Source organism: Mytilus californianus, unplaced genomic scaffold (genome assembly GCF_021869535.1).
Source record: "Mytilus californianus isolate M0D057914Y unplaced genomic scaffold, xbMytCali1.0.p SCAF_5, whole genome shotgun sequence".
Lineage (NCBI taxonomy): Eukaryota > Metazoa > Mollusca > Bivalvia > Mytilida > Mytilidae > Mytilus > Mytilus californianus.
In genome coordinates this window covers 96,559,725-96,578,664 of record NW_026262701.1, presented here as the reverse complement: position 1 = coordinate 96,578,664, position 18,940 = coordinate 96,559,725, and the positions used below count along the sequence as shown (strand labels likewise).

The 18,940-nt window shown below is 30.8% G+C and overlaps 1 protein-coding gene across 2 annotated transcripts in view; it reads left to right on the top strand.

Annotated features, from left to right (window-relative positions):
- Window positions 1–17,261, top strand: part of LOC127700297 (uncharacterized) — a 29,073-nt gene extending 11,812 nt beyond the window's left edge. For both annotated transcript variants that reach the window (XM_052203714.1, XM_052203713.1), the window contains exons 5-11: window positions 1,898–2,197; window positions 2,435–2,515; window positions 2,723–2,762; window positions 4,377–4,462; window positions 9,457–9,708; window positions 10,635–10,772; window positions 11,339–17,261. In XM_052203714.1, coding sequence (XP_052059674.1) covers window positions 1,898–2,197; window positions 2,435–2,515; window positions 2,723–2,762; window positions 4,377–4,462; window positions 9,457–9,708; window positions 10,635–10,772; window positions 11,339–12,396 — 1,955 coding nt within the window. In that variant the 3' untranslated portion in view covers window positions 12,397–17,261. The remainder of the gene's footprint in view (window positions 1–1,897; window positions 2,198–2,434; window positions 2,516–2,722; window positions 2,763–4,376; window positions 4,463–9,456; window positions 9,709–10,634; window positions 10,773–11,338) is intronic.
- Window positions 17,262–18,940: the final 1,679 nt, after the last annotated feature.

Genomic DNA, 18,940 nt, shown 5'->3' with positions numbered 1-18,940 from the left:
TCTTAATTTTTGGTTCCGTTTTCAAATTGGTCTACATTAAGGTCCAAAGGGTCCAAAATTAAACTTAGTTTGATTTTAACAGAAATTGAATTTTTAGGGTTCTTTGATATGCTGAATCTAAACATGTATTTAGATTTTTGATTATGGGCCCAGTTTTCAAGTTGGTCCAAATCGGGGTCCAAAATTAAACTTTGTTTGATTTCAACAAAAATTGAATATATGGGGTTCTTTGATATGCTGAATCTAACCATGTATTTAGATTTTTGATTTTTGGGCCCTGTTATCAACTTTGTCAACATTGAGGTCAAAAGGGTCCAAAATTTAACTTTGTTTGATTTCATCAAAAATTGAATTATTGGGGTTCTTTGATATGCCGAATCTAACCGTGTATTTAGATTCTTAATTTTTGGTTCCGTTTTCAAATTGGTCTACATTAAGGTCCAAAGGGTCCAAAATTAAACTTAGTTTGATTTTAACAAAAATTGAATTTTTAGGGTTCTTTGATATGCTGAATCTAAACATGTATTTAGATTTTTGATTATGGGCCCAGTTTTCAAGTTGGTCCAAATCGGGGTCCAAAATTAAACTTAGTTTGATTTTAACAAAAATTGAATTCTTGGGGTTCTTTGATATGCTGAATCTAACCATGTATTTAGATTTTGGATATTGGACCATAATAGGTGAATGTCCAATTTAAAATTTTTAAGTTCTTAGACCACATTCATTCTGTGTCAGAAACCTATGCTGTGTCAAATATTTAATCACAATCCAAATTCAGAGCTGTATCAAGCTTGAATGTTGTGTCCATACTTGCCCCAACTGTTCAGGGTTCGACCTCTGCGGTCGTATCAAGCTGCGCCCTGCGGAGCATTTTATTTTCCTTTGTTTTCTTTAAAATTTTCCATTTGAAATTGGTTATTTCTGATTTATATATAAAAGCAAATAATAATGATATGGTTTGAATAGGTAAATTAAGTTCTTAGACCACATTCATTCTGGGTCAGAAAACTATGCTGTGTCAAATATTAATCACAATCCAAATTCAGTGCTGTATCAAGCTAGAATGTTGTGTCCATACTTGCCCCAACTGTTCAGGGTTCAGCTTCTGCAGTCGTATCAAGCTGCGGCCAGCGGAGCATTTTATTGATTATGTCAGGTTGAAGGAACCACTAGTGGTAGATAAATGATATTTGGTATGCAGTTGTATTAGCATTAGTATATCTCATTTCCATGATGATTATTTGGCTGTGCTTTCTCAGTCATGGTCAATTGACTGTGTGAGACTTTTGCATAGTTTACATGTTAGTTAGTGATTTGGTCAGTTTAAGATAAACCCCTTATGGTTAATCAATGTTATTTAGTATGCAGGCCAGTTGTATAAGAATTTGTTCATCTCGTTTCCAAGAAGATTATATGGCCCTGCCTTCTTACATTTAGTCATGCTTCATTGACTTTGGAAATTTTGCATAGTTTTATTGTTAAAAGATTGTGTTAAGGTCAGTGTAAAGGGAACCACTTATGATAAGTCAAAGGTATTCGGTATGCAGTTGTATTAGTATCGGCATTTCTCATTTCTACAGAGGTTAAAATTGGCCTTCCACATTCAGTGATGGTTAATTGACTTTAAGTGGTTTGCATAGTTGACTTGACTCCATACACATACATATAAGAAGTAGAAATCTCATCTGCCAGACTTGACCCCATACACATACATATTGTCATGATTAGAATTATTAAGTAATAAAATGGCATTTTCTTCTGTGCATGTAATTAATCCATTAAAAATAATCATAAATTTCTTCTGGAAAATGTATTAAAAAAGAAATCTTTTTGAAAATATTGCTTTCATACCTTGACATATCCCTTCATTAAAATCTTTATGACTTTTTTTTTGCAGATAAACTTGATTTACCAATTTTACACAACATTTCCACTAGGCTATCATCAGGGAAAATATGGGCCAACATGAGTTGCACAGCTGAACAGAAATCAGGTGCACCTTTATTCTACAGACCAACTTTTGAAGTATTATGGAAATATCCCATCGATGCCAGCTACAATGTTATTCTGAATGGATCAAATTTGATCCTGGAGGAAGTTGACTGCAGCTCAGACAATTCACAGCCATTATTCTGCTCTGTCCGAGAAACAAAGGGAAGCTACTCGGACAGTCAACACTTTTATCCACACACACTCTGTAAGTTATCTATCTCAATGGGTCATAGAATTTAAATCTAGCAAAACATGATTTTTATTTGCATTCTGAATTAAAAAGAATTACAATTATGTATGCCTTGGTTTTTTAGGAAGGAATCTGCATGATTTTCTCAATTATCAAGATTTTGAGAACAGCTGGGTTAAAAAATTTGATGATATACAATCGAATTGAGAAATTATTGATTGATTGTTAGTATTTATACTTTTGTTTATACAGGTACATACAAGCCTGTAACAGTCCCACCGCCCTCTGAAGATAAGAAAAATGGTGGACTTATTGCAGGAGTTGTCATTCTTTGTAAGTACTGAAATAAAATAGGATGTAAATTTGGTCATAAAAAGGACTGAAAATGTAATTCTACATAATATTTGAAATTAATAAATTTAGTATTAGAATATCTTCAGACCATTTATTGCAGTCTATTTTTTTTTAGACAAGATCAATTAATACTTATTTCCTTGAAAATACATTAGAATTGTAATTTAACTTTTTGTTTTTTTTCAGCTCTCCTGTGTGCAGTTTTACTTGTTATAGCATACTGTGGGTAAGTTTTAATGGTACCTTGATAGACTATTGGAATGAATGTGTAAAAAAAGTGCACAGAGGACTTAGTTTAGTATATTTGCATGTGTTGGTTCAATAATTTCCTTAGCATTATAATCTCAAAAAACCTGTTTCATATAATTTTATTTTATATGGTTTTATTTTAACATGATTTACTAGCTACCTTCTTCTTGGTTGAGTATGAACAATAACAACATAATTAGATTAAAAATGCAATTTTTCTAATTCAGGTTTTTATTGTGCTTAAAAATGTGTAAAATTCATTACAAGACTCATCCAATGTCCATCTTTATAGTTGCTAAGAGCACACTTGTAAAGAAACTGTGCCTTATCTGAATAAAAAAATAAGGGGATGAGGTATGATTGCCAATGAGACAACTATCCACTAAAGTTCAAATAAAGTGAATGTAAGCAATTATAGGCAACTGTACAGCCTTAAACAATGAGAAAAACCCATACCATATTGAGACTTCCATTAGACTGGGTAATACATGTGATAATCTCATGTGTGATTGTTGTTTATGAATTATATAAGATAGTCATAGTCAAGTCTACACAAAGAGTGTTAAAGAGAGGGGAAAGATACCATTGGCATATTCAAACTCATAAGTCAAAAACAAACTGACAATGTCAACACTTTATTGATAAAGCTTGACAAAAATTGTCCTATTGCACTTTTAATACGCCTGTCAAATTTTTGACGGGACGTATTATGGTATACAAACGTCCGGCGTCCGTCTGTCCGTCTGTCCGTCTGTCTGTCCGTCTGTCTGTCCGTCTGTCCGTCTGTCTGTCCCTCTGTCTGTCTGGCGTAAACATGTCGCACCGTAACTTGAGAATGACTTATCCAAATTTCATGAAACTTAATATAGTTGTTTCTTATGATGGTCAAACGATCTGTATACTTTTTGGTGAAAATAAGATTAAAACTTTTTGAGTTACGGGACTTAGTAACTAAAACAGGTGTGTGTTTTTTTTCACATGTTGCGCCGTATCTCAAAAACAATTTATGATTATTGCTTAAAACTTTACACACTTCTTAGTTATATTAATCTTAAGATCTGTATACTTTTTGGTGATGATCTCAAAAACGATTTATGATTATTGCTTAAAATTTTACACACTTCCTAGTTATATTAATCTAAAGATCTGTATACTTTTTGGTTTTGATTCAAAATTTTATTTTTGAGATATTGATTTTTTTTTTTTTAAAGGGGGGTTTTCACATGTCGCGCCGTATCTCAAAAACGATTTATGATTACTGCTTAAAATTTTACACACTTCTTATTTATATTAATCTTAAGATCTGTATACTTTTTGGTTTTGATTCAAAATTTTATTTTAGAGATATTGAGTTTTTTGTAAAAAAAAAAGGGGGTTTTCGCATGTCATGCCGTATATCAGAAACTATTTATGCTTATTGCATAAAAATTCACACACAAGACGACGGGCCTGTCATGCGCTCATGGCGCAGCTGTTTATTCACATGTTTATGCTTCAACTTAAAACAGTTTTTATCTAAAAAATGATTTAATTTATTAAAAGGAGACAAATAAATGCCCTTACCTCACCTACTCTTTTTACTATTTTACAGAAAAGATAAAGTAAAAAGATGTTGCCATAGTATGTGTGGATTGTGTAGACGAAGTCGATTTTGTATTTGTAGAAAATGCATGAAAGGTAAGTCAATTAAATGCATAGTTCTTTCATCCAAAAGTAAAATTTGACATCAAATCAAATCATGTCATGCAGATATACATTGTCAAGAAATATAAGTTGATCATTACGTTTGGTCTAGTGACGGGCCAACCAGTAAAACTGCTATAAGGCCTATAAGAATCTATAAAAAATTTTCTAAAAAAGTAGCATAGGCCTGTGGCGTAAAGATGGAATTTTTATTACAAATAATTTTTATACGCCCGTCAAATTTTTGACGGGACGTATTATGTTATACAAATGTCCGGCGTCCGTCCGTCTGTCTGTCCTCTGTCCGTCTGTCTGTCTGTCCGTCTGTCTGTCCGGCGTAAACATGTCGCACCGTAACTTGAGAATGACTTATCCAAATTTCATGAAACTTAACATAGTTGTTTCTTATGATGGTCAAACGATCTGTATACTTTTTGGTGAAAATAAGATTAAAACTTTTTGAGTTACGGGACTTAGTAACTAAAACAGGTGTGTGTTTTTTTTCACATGTTGCGCCGTATCTCAAAAACAATTTATGATTATTGCTTAAAACTTTACACACTTCTTAGTTATATTAATCTTAAGATCTGTATACTTTTTGGTGATGATTCAAAATTTTATTTTTGAGTTATTGAGTATTTTGTTAAAAAGGGGGAGGGGTTTTTCACATGTCGCGCCATATCTCAAAAACAGTTTATGATTATTGCTTAAAACTTTACACACTTCTTAGTTATATTAACCTCAAGATCTGTATACTTTTTGGTGATGATTCAAAATTTTATTTTTGAGTTATTGAGTATTTTGTAAAAAAAGGGGGAGGGGTTTTTCACATGTCGCGCCATATCTCAAAAATGATTTATGATTATTGCTTAAAGTTTTACTCACTTCTTAGTTATATTAATCTAAAGATCTGTATACTTTTTGGTTTTGATTCAAAAATTTTATTTTTGAGATATTGATTTTTATACGACCGCAAAAAAATTTTTGTGGTCGTATATTGGTATGACGTTGGCGTCGTCGTCGTCGGCGTCGTCGTCCGAAGACGCATTAGTTTTCGCACTCTAACTTTAGTTTAAGTGAATGGATCTCTATGAAATTTTACCATAAGGTTCAATACCACAAAAGGAAGGTGGGGATTGATTTTGGGGGTTATGGTACCAACAGTTAAGGAATTAGGGGCCAAAAATTAGCATTTTCTAGTTTCCAGACAATAACTGTGGAAAGGTGTATGGATCTCTCTGAAATTATACTACAAGTTTCCATACCACAAAGGGATGGTTAGGATTTGCTTTGGGGGGTTATGGCTCAAACCGTTTAAGAATTAGGGGCAAAAAAGGGGGAAAAACAAGGTTGTCCTGGTTAATGGACAAATACTTTAGTACAAAACATAATTTAAAGCAGTGTAAGGGAGATAAATCAAATACATCATTGAAATTATCTCCCTTACACTGCTTTTAAATTATGTATAAAGTAATGGTTAATGAACAATTAAGATAATTTAAAACAGTGTAAGGGAGGTAATCCAAATACAACGTTTTGGTTACTTCCCTTACACTGCTTTTAAATTGTGTTTAAAGAAATGCATATTTATAAAGGAAGACCAGTAAAAATATCTGCAAATGTTGCATCTTTTTTTTTTACAACAAAATCCATATGAAAGATTTGACACTATATTTTAAATTCTATTATAAAATAGATTAAGTTAGCACTATGGTAAATTTAAATGGGTAATTATGGTTGCAAACTCCATTGGAAATTTGAATTGAGATTATGACCATATCTTGAGGGAAAGAATTTTTTGGGGAAAAAAAGGGGGGGGGGGGTTTAAAGAAATTGTTGGGGGTCAATTTTTTCTCATTTCAGATTTCAGAAAAAATTAAAAAGAATTATTCTTCAAATATTATTTTTTTTTCAAATTTCAAATATTGAAAAATTTCAAGAAGAAATTTTTAATTGGACAGTATGGCGCATTAGATTTGTAAAATCTTTGACCACATTTATTTATTTGTTATGCCGAATCTAACCGTGTATTTAGATTTTTAATTTTGGGTCCAGTTTTCAAATTGGTCTACATTAAGGTCCAAAGGGTCCAAAATTAAACTTTGTTTGATTTTAACAAAAATTGAATATATGGGGTTCTTTGATATGCTGAATCTAAACATGTATTTAGATTTTTGATTTTTGGCCCAGTTTTCAAGTTGGTCCAAATTGGGGTCCAAAATTAAACTTTGTTTGATTTCAACAAAAATTGAATATATGGGGTTCTTTGATATGCTGAATCTAACCATGTATTTAGATTTTTTATTTGTGGCCCAGTTTTCAAGTTGGTCCAAATTGGGGTCCAAAATTAAACTTTGTTTGATTTCAACAAAAATTGAATATATGGGGTTCTTTGATATGCTGAATCTAACCATGTAATTAGATTTTTTATTTGTGGACCCCGCTATCAAATTGGTTCATATTGAGGTCAAAAGGGTCCAAAATTAAACTTTGTTTGATTTCAACAAAAATTGAATATATGGGGTTCTTTGATATGCCAAATCTAACCATGTATTTAGATTTTTGATTTTTGGGCCCCGTTATCAACTTTGTCCACATTGAGGTCAAAAGGGTCCAAAATTAAACTTAGTTTGATTTTAACAAAAATTGAATTCTTTGGGTTCTTTGATATGCTGAATCTAAACATGTGTTTAGATTTTTGATAATGGGCCCAGTTTTCAAGTTTGTCCAAGTTGGGGTCCAAAATTAAACTTTGTTTGATTTCAACAAAATTGAATATACGGGGTTCTTTGATATGCTGAATCTAACCATGTATTTAGATTTTTTATTTGTGGCCCAGTTTTCAAGTTGGTCCAAATTGGGGTCCAAAATTAAACTTTGTTTGATTTCATCAAAAATTGAATATATGGGGTTCTTTGATATGCTGAATCTAACCATGTATTTAGATTTTTTATTTGTGGACCCCGCTATCAAATTGGTTCATATTGAGGTCAAAAGGGTCCAAAATTAAACTTTGTTTGATTTCAACAAAAATTGAATATATGGGGTTCTTTGATATGCTGAATCTAACCATGTATTTAGATTTTTGATTTTTGGGCCCCGTTATCAACTTTGTCCACATTGAGGTCAAAAGGGTCCAAAATTAAACTTAGTTTGATTTTAACAAAAATTGAATTCTTGGGGTTCTTTGATATGCTGAATCTAAACATGTATTTAGATTTTAGATTTTTGGCCCAGTTTTCAAGTTTGTCCAAATTGGGGTCCAAAATTAAACTTTGTTTGATTTCAACAAAAATTGAATATATGGGGTTCTTTGATATGCTGAATCTTACCATGTATTTAGATTTTTTATTTGTGGGCCCGCTATCAAATTGGTTCATATTGAGTTCAAAAGGGTCCAAAATTAAACTTTGTTTGATTTCATCAAAAATTGAATTATTGGGGTTCTTTGATATGCCAAATCTAACTGTGATTTTAGATTTTTAATTTTGGGTCCCATTTTTAAATTGGTCTACATTAAGGTCCAAAGGGTCCAAAATTAAACTTAGTTTGATTTTAACAAAAATTGAATTCTTGGGGTACTTTGATATGCTGAATCTAAACATGTGTTTAGATTTTTGATTATGGGACCAGTTTTCAAGTTTGTCCAAGTTGGGGTCCAAAATTAAACTTTGTTTGATTTCAACAAAAATTGAATATATGGGGTTCTTTGATATGCTGCATCTAACTATGTATTTTGATTTTGGACATTGGACCATAATAGGTAAATTAAAAAAATTGAAGTTCTTAGACCACATTCTTTCTGTGTCAGAAACCTATGCTGTGTCAAATATTTAATCACAATCCAAATTCAGAGCTGTATCAAGCTTGAATGTTGTGTCCATACTTGCCCCAACTGTTCAGGGTTCGACCTCTGCGGTCGTATCAAGCTGCGCCCAGCGAAGCATTTTATTTTTTTTTAAAAGGGGTGTTTTCACATGTCGCGCGGTATCTCAAAAACGATTTATGATTATTGCTTAAAATTTTACACACTTCTTAGTTATATTAATCTAAAGATCTGTTTTCTTTTTGGTTTTGATTCAAAATTTTATTTTATAGATATTGAGTTTTTTGTAAAAAAAAAAGGGGGGTTTTCGCATGTCACGCCGTATGTCAGAAACTGTTTATGCTTATTGCATAAAAATTCACACACAAGACGACAGGCGTATCATGCGCTCATGGCGCAGCTGTTTATTTCTTAAAAGAAACAGGTAGAAAGAAGTTTTGATTTTGACATAAAATAGGCATCACAATTATAAAAAACTGCCTTAATTTTATCATCTTGGTATTCTTGTCATTTCTTGTCTTGTCAGTAACTTTTTTGTTAGAGAAAATGGTTATACAATCATTGAGTAATATTTTCAAAAGCTTACACCAAAAAGTTGTGATAGGCTAACAATGTCCTAAACAACGGAAATCCAACCAATGATGAAACGTTCTTTACTAACAATGAAACTACCCATAGTCCTTAAATTTTAAAATGTGAGATATGTTGAAGAAGTTAGAATTTTTATTCACATTTGTCTCAAATACTACTGAACAGAATGACTTATAATATAGTACACAGCTTGACCATGTTGAGTTGTAATGTGTAAGTACTTTTCAGATCTTTCAGACACCTACTTCTTGTTTGATGATACTTTGAATTTTTAAATATGTTGAATGAACTTTTTCTCGCATTGTATTTAACAGAATGACTTCATATTTTGTCAGTAGCTTTGCAGAAATGGGTAGTGAAGTATGAGCACTTGACTGATCTGTCAATCACCTACTTCCTGGTTTCCAACAAATTAACTCTTGTTCTGAAATACAGTCAATATATTTTCTAAAATAGGATAAAAACAAAACCATGCCTAAAATTGATCCACCCAAGAAGAAAATCAGAATGCAGAATATTACTATCTTTATAGACAACATACTAATCAATTAATTTATTTACAATTTTCCAGATGACCTTGACTTTGACATAAGTGATGAGCCACGTTTTCAGATACCACATGGCGAATTTGGTCGACATGATGATCTTGACTGGAGGCAGATCCTAGATCTGTATTCTGGAGATCACCCACCAACAGTTCCACCACCAAGACTAATCTTATCCACCCCACGACCAGACCAATACCTCCCACCACCACCACCAAGACCAGAGGCTCTACAAGGGACATCATCATCTGATAATACAGTACAATTTGAAAATGATGGTAAGGGACTAGTTATATATAATAAAGCATGTTTCCTTTTTTGCTTCCCTAAGTTTTTGGAGAAGTACAAAAAAGGAGAAATTTAATATTTGATTGAATTGATTCAACCTGATTAACAGAGATTGATCCAAGACCTTTGGTTTGTACGGTAAATGTATAATGATAAGTTATACAACATGTATGAGTTTTGTTCTGCTTGACATACTTTTTTTTACCTTAGTTTTCAGCAATCCTAGTGATATTATGTTGATATTTGATATTAAAAAGAGAGGCAAAAGATACCAAAGGGACATTCAAACTCATAAGTTGAAAATAAACTGACAACACCATGGCTATAAAAGAAAGAGACCAACAGACAAATAACAGTACAAAACACAACATGAACCCCACCAAAAACTGCTTGTGATCCCAGGTTCTCCGGAAGGGTAAGCAGATCCTGCTTCACACGTGGCATCGGTCCTGTTGCTCATGTTTTCCTTTGAAATGAGTCATTACAGATGAGATGTGATTTTTGTTTAATTTGACTTACTTTTTTTCCCTTAAAATTAGAAGATTCTTCCTTTTGTCGAGCAAAATGTTAGTGTTTCAGCATTTTTTTAAGAGTGAATTTTTTTTCTCAGCTGGACAAGTTGAGACTAGGTATTGGGAATCCTTCTTAAACTTTTTCTGAATGGAGTTGCAAAAGGTTTTTTTTGTACTTTGTTCTATAGTTGGTAAATATCTCATTTGCAATCATTCCACATCATAAAATTATTTAAATACTTATATATGGAGCTAAAAGGAAAAACTTATCATATGAAATATGGAGATTTTTCCCTAAATTTAATCTATCTTTTATCTTTACTCTGTTTGTTTGTGGCAAAGTTAGTCGGTAAGATACATGTATGTGAGTTCATTGTTATGTATTGAATTATATTTGGTTTTAGAAAGTGGTATAGATAATCCCGATTTCCATGATGATGATGAAGATACCGTAAATGCTGATGACATTACTGTGTCAGATATTAGTACATTAGGGGCAACAGGGGTTGACCATTCAACGCTTGTAAGAGAAGTGGAGACATGTAAGTTTTTTTATTATATTTTACATTCAAACATAGAAAGTTGTATATAAATCTTGCAAGGGCAAGGTTGCTTGAAAATTTTGTTATCTCAAATGTAGTTTTAATTATTTATTGAAAGTAAGAATCATGAACTTTGAACTGTCATACATGGATTTTTCATGGCTAGGGTTATGCTATAAATTGATAACATAATTACAACACCAAATATTCAAATAGTTGAAAATTAATATTAATCTTTATTTACATTGCGTTGATTCTGAAAGTACCATTTAAACCTTTTTATACTCTTTTTAAAAGAAGAAATTGTTATTACAAATGTCATCTCTGATCAATTTTCCCTCAATTTCAATAGATATGATTTAACACAGCAACATCATTCCAAACTGACAGATAATTATAATAAGCCCTGTATATTTTTACAGCATTAACAAAAGTCATCTTCATATCAGCAAAGCATGAAAAAGATATAGTAAACCAGAAGATGACTTTGCTGATGTTAGGATTTTAAGCCAATCAGAAAGTTTCTTTTGACTTTTAGAGTAATATTATGATTATCTTTTAAACAGGTTTAGCCCATTTAAAGAAGCTGTTGAATTCTACTGAGAACCAGGTTCAAGTGAGAAGAGACAACATCATTGAAGATCTCATCAATATATACACTGATCCCACAATCCTTCAGTCATATTTACATATCAACGTTTTGGGTGAACCTGGGTCAGATTGGGGTGGGGTCAGCAGGGATATATTTACCTCATTCTGGAATGAAGCCACTGTGTTGTATTTTAAAGGGAATGATGTACATGTGCCTTATTTACCTCCACATAAAATGGAGGAGGAGAGAAACTTTCTGTTGATGGGACGTATTCTTGCTCACAGTACTGCAATCCTTGGTTATATTCCAATATCTATTTGTAAAAGTTGTATGATGGTGACAATATTTAATACAACTCATATTGAATCCAATACTCTATTGGAAGATTTTCTGCTATTTGTTGATCTCAAAGATAGAAACCTAATCCAAAGTGCTTTAAATGACTTCTCTGGTTTATCTGAGGACCAAAAACAGGATCTCCAGAATTTGTTTTACCAGTTTGAGATGGGCTGTATACTTAAAGAGGAAACTTTCCGTGACCAGCTGTTGAATATGGCAAGAAATGAACTGGTTTTAAAGCCAAGATCTCTTTGTGAAAAATTACGACAAGGAATTCCAGAAGTGCATTTTGATCAATTTTGGTCACAGATGACAATAGATCATATTAGTATACTTCATGCAAGATTAAAACCAACACCTGAAAAAGTTGTGAAATGTTTAAAATTAGCTGAACCATTGAGGTTATTGGACATGAGAAGAAGAAAAGTTTTCCAGTATTTTAAAGATTTCATTGAACAGCTTGGAGATGAAGATTTACAAAAATTTCTACAATTTATCACTGGACAAAATTGTGTGCCTAAACGTACTATCTCCGTCCAATTTTCTAATCTAAGTGGTGCTGAAAGGAGACCAGTAGCACATACATGTGGCTACCTGATTGAAATTCCTGAAGCTTATGACAATTATGCGGATTTTGAAACAGAATTTAGGAATGTGTTACAATCAGACATTTTGAGATTTGATGTACAGTAAATTTAAAATTGTTCTGTATGATTTAATTTATTTGTTTTGTATAATCACCCTCACAGCATTTAATGCTATCCCACTGTTTTCTCATTACATCATAATGTAGTCCGTCCAGATCATCACATCATAAGAGTTTACAGTAAAGGATATTATAATTTTTGATTAAGGGAAAATTCTTTTTTTCTACCTCAATATTTTTGGAAACAACTTCACACTTGAATCAGGTGCAGTTAATTTTTATTTCATGTTTAATGCACAAATAATTTAGAATTTAAGAAAATCTTTATCTAAAAGTTCAGACACATTACAATAATTTTCTATTGATAGTCAAATTGCTACTTAAGTCAAATGATTCTGATTTTTCATTTATTGTTCAGCATGATAAGAGAAAACTGTATTTAGGAGATGTTATAATTTCATCCAGTTTAGCCTTTCAGAAGCATTCATAATGTTTGTAGGAGTAATACCACCAAACATGTTCTATTATTCATTTGTAAAATCAAGAATTTTCAGAACAATTATTATCTTTATTTAGAATTAAGTCACATTCTTTAAGTATGAACTCCATGAAATGTATGTTCTATCTTTAATACACAAACATGCATGTGTAGTCATATTTTTGTTTATGTACTGTTTTAATATAAAACCATAAGTATCATCATTGTTTTGGTGGTATTACACCTGTATATAGATCAGTTACATGGAGTTGTTGAAAAGTTATATGTTTTTATGATTGCTTTGTTTAATACATTGCCTTGGCCATTAAATATTTAGAAACTTTTAGTTATCCTGATCTTAATTATGTGGATTCAAAAAATGAAAAGTTCAAGATCTGAATTTGACATTTATGGACCAGAGACAAATGAGAGATGTCACAAAGTATATATAATAAATGCCAATCAGATAAGTTGAGAAATATTAATAGACAATCCCATATTATTTGTACATCTTTGTTGGTGTGTCTGTGATATTATTTCTGTTTTATAAACATGTGCATGTCTTTTTTGACAACAGATAATTTTAGATTGATTTGAAGATGCATGATTTTATTGGTATTCAACATCATTTTCCTATTTTAAAAGAAATTTAGATAATTTCCTGAACAGAAACTATAATAATAGAAAACTGAATAATTACATTTTCAAATTTTCCTATATTTTCTAGTATCTGTAAAATATGACATATTGTTGAATCCTGTGTGTTCATTTCATTCTGCTGGTTACATTGTTGTGGTAAGCAGAAAAACTGCTCCAAGATGCTGAAAGTCCATCGTCTTATCGTAGCAGTGATAAAAGCAACTAAGGATATAGTTGTTTTATTTGACTCCTAAATTTGTTCTGGAGGGTACCAGTAACTACTGAAAAGATGTGTGGGCATATGGGGAAGAGGGTTTTAGCCATATTTTTATTCATATTTACCTGATTATTCATAAAAAAACTGAATGATAATGATGAATTGGTTTTTAATGTCCAGTGGCAAATATTACATTATAATAGTAATAAAACAAACAGAGGAATGACAATTTGTGATGAATGGCTGTTTAATGTCAATGGCAAATTAATTGTATACCACAGGAGAACATGTTAACATGTTAATGTGAAATGAATATGAATATGAACCTTGCTTTGCACTAGCCTGGCATGATGATCTAGGGGGGTAGGGGTTAAAACCCATGCATGACATTCCCTACTCTAGCATCATTCATAAAAACTGAAAAGGTCAGTTATGATCAAAGGTTAAGTTTTCTCCCCTTTCTTCACTTGATTTTCAACTGTGGTTTATATCTCGAAAGAAGATAGTTGTAAAAATTACTATCCAAAGAATAATAGTGATGAACACGAGTAATGGAAAATATTTTATTTGAATGTATTGTCTTCACCTGGGGTTGTTTAAAAGAATCACACAACATTTATTTGTATATATAAATGGCTTGGAGGGCAAGTGAGATAATTTTGAAATAAAGAAAATGAAAGTACTACATATATGTTTAATCATGTTGTTTATAAAAATTGTGATTTATAAGTTAATGATTTTATATTTTATTTAATTTTAATCCTTTGTTGAATATAACACTGTGACAATGAAAAGATTGTAAATATACATTGATGTGAATGTTTTATGAAGTTTATTTGTAGATAAAATGTGTTAAAAGAGATTTATTAGAATAGAAATGTTTAGATTTTTTAAAGAAAATTATTATTAAGCTGCTGTGTACTAGTCACAAATAATATTTATTATGGAACATTCTTCAAGAATTACAGTGCATGACCCAATTAAGTTCCAAATCAGATTTCTGTCTATATAATATTTAAAACTAAATTCAAAAGTAATTTGGTTTGAAACTGATAAAATCCTAACCTAATATTCAGAACTGTCTACAGGTTCTAAAATTTTCTGTAAAATGATATCTAGAAATTATTGTGATTAAGAGTAGTTGGTCTATGAAGTCAAAACAAAGGTGTTTTAGCTTTAGACATCAGTAGATTAAAAAAATTCAATCAGAATCAGACCAAATTCAGCAATATTTTTTAAAAAGATTAAAATTTTATGTGAAATGTAGAAACATTTCATTTTTTGGGACTTAATGATTGCCTTGTTTTATTTGGTGTCTTATTTACTTATCACAAACGACCAGAACTGCATGTTTTGTTGTCTCATTGCTGATTTTGTAAGAAGTTTTAAAGAATTTTTTAAAATATATTATGTGATAGTTGTTGTTTAGATAATGTTTTTTATTAAACTGTTTCAAATTCAGCAATCAGACCTTTGATATAATCGGTAGTGATGGTATCTTAAGTTTTTATTTGAAGTGTATAATAATTTATGACTAGTTTATTATTCTAAATGATTGTGGTTGTGTTAACATGGTGTTCTTGACCAATATGGTAGATAATTTTGTTAAATTTATTGATTATGAATTTGAAATGTTAATTTCTGGTTGTGACTTCATTGAAATTACATTCCTTAATAGTTTAGTATACAGACAAGATGTGAGAAAAGTAACACAGTGATTATAAACCTCTTTGCATTTGTAGATTTGAAAAAAATAGAATATATTTTAGTGCAATACTTCTCTGTCTCATCATTATTCATAGATCAAGAAACATTTTAGTTGTTGTATTAATTTACACCTTTATCAAACCATTCCTCATTCTATGTTATAATCAGTGGTTTTAATTTGCTGTTAAGAAATTGTTTTCTGAATTTTTACACAGATGTGTGTTGTTTTGCCTTTAGTTTTGTGTGTCTGTGTGTAATTTTAATCAAATGTTGAGTGATTTATTTGGTATTAGGGGTCAACTTTTTTTTACCAAGATATTTAACACTTTTATGACATGTTAAGAAGTTATTGATTTGTTACTTAATTTTAATAAAACAATAGTTCCTATTAACTTGAAGTAAACATACAGTCTTTACTTTCCTGAAAGCTAAAATATTACAGGAAATTCATTATTTTTGTCATTTATGATATGCATTCTTTAGACATGATGTATTGAGAATTACCATTGGCTGTCTCTGTAGACATGTTTCTTGGCAACATGTACAGTGACATAAAGTTGCTAGCCTCTATGTCATTTGATCTCTAATGGAGAGTTGTCTCATTAGCAATCATACCACATCTTCTTATTATTGTTATATTGAATATGCCTTGATTGGTTTTCTTCTAACTTTATCAGATCATTAGGAAAGACGGTCATTAAGGTTTGTATACTTTATTGGCATTCATACCACATCTTCTTATTTATATTTATGACAACTTTTGTTATTGTAGTTCCAGAATTACAAACTGTGAATACATCAATATTTTTCTTTCCACCTTTGTAAAACTCACTTGAGCTAACATCTACAAAATTTTGAAAAATATTCGCTTACATGATAAATGAAATTGCAAATTCTTTTGGGAAAAAAAGTGTTTTGTCATAACAAAAGAATGGCTTATAAATGCATAGGGTGCTCTTGTTTGATAAAACTTCATTATCATTATTTAATTTTACCAGTCATATCAGTGTGTGTCTTGTAATTTCACATCATTTTTACAATCCATCACTTCATTTTGTGCCTTGTATATTATGTGTTCACTCAAATGGTACTATGATAATAAAATCTCCCAGCTGTGACATTTAGCACCAGTAGGATGCACAGTTCTTTTGTTTTCACCTAAATAAACGAAAAAAATTGTGTACAATTAAAGATACTTTTTCCTTATTAAGAAACAAAAGTATCTGGAGTCCAACCATTCCCCCCCTAAATATGAGCAAAAAGGTTTGCTTAGTTGAATAAGTAATGATAAGGTCATTATGTTTAAACGTAATTGTTCATTTTATTTTATATTGACATATTCCACATTAAAAAGTGGTATATATTAAATTGAGATAGATACCCAACAATAGAATAAATCAGATAAGACGTCAAGAATCAATAACAGTCTTCAACAATAAAAAAGAGTCTCTCATTTTTCAAGTTCTTAATAAAAGGGAGCTACTGACGCTTAAGTTTTGTAAAAATCTTTGTGAGCATAAGATATAGAAAAAGAGTTCCAAGAAATATTGGTATTCAATAATTTAGCATGATAAGGTATGAATGTATTACACTTTGTGATGGCTTCATTATCAAAACAGCCTGACAATAACATGTATATTAAATCTTATTTAAGTGCAATTTCACAAATAGCAATTGTTAACAGTTGAATTTGTCTTGAATTGCACATCTCAGTGTTTGATTCATAGTTTGTAGTTATATGTTTGAATATTAGAGCTTTAACTTGATAATGTTAAATGCTTCACTTGTTAACAGTTGTATTTTTATACAAATGTATTTGTTTAACTACACTGTGTAGATGTTTGAAAGAATTAAATGTTGCTTTTTAAAAACTTTTGACTTATCATTATATTCGTTATTGATAAAAAGGAACACGCTTAGTTGTGCTAATAAACAACAGCTAGAATGAGCAGAGATGTGTTAAAAATATTATTAAAAGTTTATTAGTTCCACCATAGTAGGACTAGTTGATGCATAGCAACTGAAATATTTATTTCATTTATGACAGGTGTATTTACATGTGAAATAAAAGATTATTCATAAACATCTCCTTTCAAAATCAAACCTCAACTTACCTCTGACTATTACTCTGCAAAACAAAGTTTCATACCTTTCATAGTTATTCTACTAAAGCTTATGGACTACTATTACTTATTTCTAAAATTCCTGGATAGTTAGGTTGTTATTTTAAAAAGTTTAGAAAAACTACTGAGCATGTTGTTAAAAATACCTTTGTTGATCTCATCTGTTTCTTGTAAGAAGAAATATAATTTTGTTTTGTTAAGATCTTAGGAAATCGAATGCTTTCACAGTCACGCTAGTGATCACTTACCACTACTAATGATTAGTTTGTATAAAAAAATCTATGCTTTTCAAATCTGCTTGGATATTTTATGATCTTTAAATGTTTTGTTACTTTCACACAACGTATTAATGTCCAAACAAAGAAGATAAACCAAGGGTCAAGTGTGAAGTCATCCCTTCAGAAATTTAAAAAACGCCATCTGGATTTAGTTGACCTTTATGGAATTTCTGTTTTGCAGACGACAGATATTTTCTAATTTTCCTAACCACTAACCTGTACTCTTTTCCTTGCATATGACATCACATAATTAAAATGTCCATACAATTTGAAACTTACATAAGCAACACTGCCGGTCCCACTAGTAGGGCAGGATCTGCTTACCATTCCGAAGCACATAAAACTACCCCCGTTTGATTGGTGGGGTTGGTGTTGCACTCTCTTGAGTGTTCTATGTTGTGTTTTGTAAACTGTTGTTTGTCTTTTGGTCATTAACCGGATTTTCGAAGTAAAAATCGGTTATTGATTTGTCAATGTACGGCGGGCGGCTGCCAAACAGTGTCCGTTCATTTACATAAAAACGCTTTGAAGAATTTTTTTCAAATTTAGATATGTTGTTTCCTGTGACTAAATGAAGGTCAAGTTCAATTTTCACGATTTTAGCTTTTCTCGTTAGTCAGTTATAGCCCTTTTCCAAGAATTCAATTTTTGATGAATTAGTCCATTTATGTACGAAGGGAAACAACTCATTTTTTAAAAGATTTTTAAAAGACATTGTATTAATGATAAATGACATTTTGGATTTTTTTTTCTTTTCTTTGGTACATTGTTTGAAGAATTTTGTGTTAGGTTTGTTTGTTATTTTGTATAAACTAATTTTCTGAATGCTATATTTGTTGTGTGTGTTAATTTTAATTTTTACTTGATCCTGTTTGGGGTTCCAGATTTGCAAATTCATTAGATAATAATCTATTTTTATTAAAGGATATATTTCATTACATTACATTGTGTAGATAAAGTTGTAGAATTTCATAGATTTATTTGAAAACTATTAATTATATTAGATTATAATTTGAAAATAAATATAACATCATATCTAAGTTTAGAGAACTATAGTTAAATCATATTTAATTTTAGATTTACATTATTGGTTCATGGAAATAAAGTTTGAGTTATTTCCCTTTGAACAGAAATGGTTTAACTAAGAAG